The 3,872-nt window shown below is 39.3% G+C and overlaps 1 protein-coding gene across 1 annotated transcript; it reads left to right on the top strand.

Moving 5' to 3' along the window:
- The first annotated feature begins 1,278 nt into the window (after positions 1-1,278).
- On the top strand, positions 1,279-2,988 carry LOC103700349 (peroxidase 27-like). The gene is made up of 4 exons (XM_039116531.1): positions 1,279-1,537; positions 1,635-1,826; positions 1,928-2,096; positions 2,373-2,988. The coding sequence occupies exons 1-4, from the start codon at positions 1,316-1,318 to the stop codon at positions 2,783-2,785; spliced, it is 996 nt and encodes a 331-aa protein (XP_038972459.1). The 5' UTR covers positions 1,279-1,315; the 3' UTR covers positions 2,786-2,988.
- Positions 2,989-3,872: the final 884 nt, after the last annotated feature.

Raw genomic sequence — 3,872 nt, 5'->3', positions numbered from 1 at the left:
AATATAAGGCCATTATCCAAGATTTTATTTGTTCACTAGATAAACCCACAGCAGCACACTAGTATTTAGCCTTGGAAACATGAAACCTGTAGGCTGTTGTCAATCATGTTGTAGTTTTCAGTTTGATACAATTATGGCTAGGTTTTGTAAGATCCCTCGGATGCGCAGCTAGACTAAAGTCGATGCTTTCATTTATAACGTAAATGGACTAAACAATATTCTGCATACTGAACACATTATTTTGTTAATATTAAACAAAGGAGTCATTTGCTCTAGACTTTAACTGCACGAAACTTTGTTTCTCGTTGCACCTTTAGTTTGAGTTAGTTCCAATTAAAGTGCCGTTTTTGGCCATGTGCAAGTTCTGTCTCGGTTATCAAGTAGTCGATAAGATTAGATAACATTTTCCCTTCCATTGTCAGCAAGATATATTCATATGAAGCAATGCTGATCCATGTTGGCAATTTGCATCTTAAAAGGAAAAAAAATGCACACCCCACATGTTGAGTCTCCATCATCCATTAAGATCGATGCGCCGAAACAAGTGGTTATGGTCTCAGCCTTAGTTTGATTCCCTTTTTTTAAATGAAACAACCTCAATCATCGCTTCGTTGTATACAAGGATGATAGGTCCAAGTGCATGAACCGATACGAGGCCATTCTAATGCAGGTTGAGTGCTCATTAGACCAAAGACTTACTTGGCCAAGCACATGACGTGAGCTCGTGGTCAACTACCTTGCATGCCACATGTCTCACAAAATCCTTCTCATATAAAATTAATTAAGGAAAGGAGTGTTTTTAGGTTCTGTAATTATGAATTAAGACTTGAATATTCCATTGCCAGCATGCAAATCCTTGTCTGTAGATTTCATCCCACATGGCCTGTCCTTTTTACCCTAATCATTCTTAGCATCCTTCCTCTTCCTTATTAAATCATAAAACCACTTAGTTTACGACTTCCATGCAGTCAGTGTATATAGCATTGCTTCTTATGTTTGTTTAAAATAAACCACTTAGTACAACTGATTGGGTTGCGTCATTTATAGCCAATCATACAAAAACTATTTTATGGGCTTCTATTTCCACGGCTCCTATTCACTTGTCTAACATTTTACACGCAAATTCTCTTAGTTACATTTACTCAAGCATAATATAATAAATATCCGGTTTTACTGGAAGAAAAAAGAACTTCCATGCAGTAGTGCATGACTTTCTGTACACACGTTCCCAAGGCTGGGCACTCGCCTATATAACGTGGTACAAGCCCCCATCCATCCAAGCATCAAACAAATATCTCTCCATTTTCCACTGTAAATGGCCCCTAAGGACGTCCCTTCCATGATCTTGCTAAATTTGGCCCTTGTGCTCCTCCTCTTAGGTTCATCAGATGCACAAGGCTTGCAGGTTGGATTCTACCAAAAGACATGCCCCAAAGCTGAAGAGATCATTCGCAAGGAGATGACTACGATCATGTCACTTGCACCGAGCCTCGCCGGCCCTTTACTTAGGATGCATTTCCATGATTGTTTTGTGCGTGTATGTCATTCAGCTGCCTCGTTCCCTAGAAGAATTCTCATACCTATATTGTTCAAATGATGAAGAACACCTTCTAACAAAATGCAACTCTCCGCAGGGATGTGATGCTTCGATTCTATTGAATGGTACTGATCAGAACAATCCAGCTGAGAAGGATGGACGCCCGAATTTAAGCCTACGAGGTTATGGGGTGATCGATCGCATCAAGGCTAAATTGGAGAAGGCTTGTCCTGGCATTGTTTCATGCGCCGACATCTTAGCTCTAGTAGCTAGGGATGGAGTGCTTTTGGTAAGAGAATATGATCTTTTGCCACTTCCCAGCTTGATCCTTCATGAGTTTAGCAGTTTTCTGCGTGTTTTTTTTTTTTACCGAATCCTTTCTTGTTTCAGACCAAAGGACCATATTGGGAAGTACCCACCGGCCGAAGGGACGGGAAAATATCAGTAGCCTCAGAGACCTTAACCAACTTGCCACCACCTTTCTTCAGCACCAGTCAGATATTGAATCTCTTCTTCATCCCAAAGGGTTTAAATGCCAAGGACCTTGTTGTTCTCTCAGGTATAATGGAAATCAAGTTCCTACTATACAAACAAATTGCAAACACTAAAAGAATATCCCTCTGCCATTTCACAATATATCCAGTCGTCATTGATCAGTTGAAACAAGCCTAATGAACTTATGTTACATTAATTTGAAGGAGTCCAATATATATTATTCATTATTGTATACTCCTTAAACAAGTTGTGACAAAAATGAGAAAATTGTTGATATCATTGGAGAGACATGAGCATTTGTTCTCTGATTACTTAGCTAAGTTTTGCTCTTTTCGACTAGGTGGGCATACAATAGGGACCTCGCATTGCTCGTCATTCTCGAATCGTCTATACAACTTCACCGGAAATGGTGATGCCGATCCAATGCTAGACAAGAATTACCTACCAAAGTTGAAGAGCAAGTGCAGGCCTAATGATGCGACCACCATTGTGGAAATGGATCCTGGGAGCTTTAAGACCTTTGACACGAGCTACTATAAGCTGGTGGCCAAAAGGAGGGCGCTCTTCACGTCAGACGCAACTCTCATTCTTGACAGCCAGACCAAAGCATATGTTGAGCGCCAAGCCCAAGCCAATGGTTTCCCATCTGAATTCTTCAGGGACTTTGGGGAGTCCATGGTTAAGATGGGGAACATTGAAGTGCTTACAGGCAATCAGGGGGAGATCAGGAAGAAGTGTGCCTTTGTCAATTAGAAACTCATGCTTCTTAGTGTATTGCAAACCTCAGGACTTGGGGCTCTTTTCTAACTGCTGCGAGTGTTTCAGTATTTAATTGAAAGTGGGAGCGATAAGGTAGTGTATACGAATACTTTACTACTTTATGGCTCTAACTTGGTCATGTATTAGTTTCCAAATGTCATGGGGAATTCAAATAAAAGCCTCCATTTCTTCTTCTACTTTTTTTTTTCTTTTTTTTTTTTAAATTTTTTTACAGAGAATGCATGAGACTAATGCCTAATGACATTCAAGAAGGTACTGATAGTACATAGAAGCCGAAAAAAAAAGAAGGTGCACACGAGGTATATAATAAGGAGACGGATAAGATAAAAGAAATAAAAACATGTTATTCCATGGACCACTTGGATGGCAAAGAGCCCTCATTCAACTTGGGCATGACCCATAGGAATATGTACAATATGATGGAGAATACAAAATGAAATAGGTATACATGGTATGAAATAACCATACGTAAGACTTATTTCAGTCTTTCAGATATATCTCTGACATTTTAAATTTTCCCAGTGAGTAGGATATTTGGGTCCGTCGAGCCTTTGAACCAGGCCCATTCTAGAACATGGGCCGGCCCAAGCTCTGTGGAAATAGTTGGGCTAATTTGTAGTCTGATCTATATAAGGCAAGGAGTGGCGCAACCTGAACCCGACCCATTTCCAGCCCTAACCACGTATTTGAGTGTGCTCTTATTTTTTATCCTATTTTCTCCTATTTAACTATGTGATGACACACGTAGTTGTTAGTCGGTACGTAAATGATCTATGAGTAACCCTAGAAATTAGCATAGTGATTCACAATGAAGAAGTTTTATATAGCACCTGATTAATTAGAATAATAATAATTTTACAGGCTTCAATCTAAAATTTGTTCGAGATGAGAAAACCATTGTAATTACAGCGGCATCCCGACCTGATACGGATCCCTTTCTTTCCATTAGGCTATATTGTTCAAAAGCATTTTAGCATGAAAAATTTGTCTATATCCCATAGTTTATGAAAACATTATAAAATAAAGAGAAATATAGGATTTTGACTAAAAGATAGTTGGG

Source organism: Phoenix dactylifera, unplaced genomic scaffold (assembly GCF_009389715.1).
Source record: "Phoenix dactylifera cultivar Barhee BC4 unplaced genomic scaffold, palm_55x_up_171113_PBpolish2nd_filt_p 000100F, whole genome shotgun sequence".
In the NCBI taxonomy this organism is placed as follows: Eukaryota; Viridiplantae; Streptophyta; class Magnoliopsida; order Arecales; family Arecaceae; genus Phoenix; species Phoenix dactylifera.
The sequence above is the reverse complement of the archived record's forward strand: the minus strand, read 5'-3'. Positions and strand labels throughout refer to the sequence as shown.

Coding starts and splice junctions, on each gene's coding strand:
- LOC103700349 (XM_039116531.1), top strand. CDS start 1,316: ATGGCCCCTAAGGACGTCCCTTCCATGATCTTGCTAAATTTGGCCCTT. Junction 1,827..1,927: donor CTAGGGATGGAGTGCTTTTG/GTAAGAGAATAT, acceptor TTCTTGTTTCAG/ACCAAAGGACCATATTGGGA. Junction 2,097..2,372: donor GGACCTTGTTGTTCTCTCAG/GTATAATGGAAA, acceptor CTTTTCGACTAG/GTGGGCATACAATAGGGACC.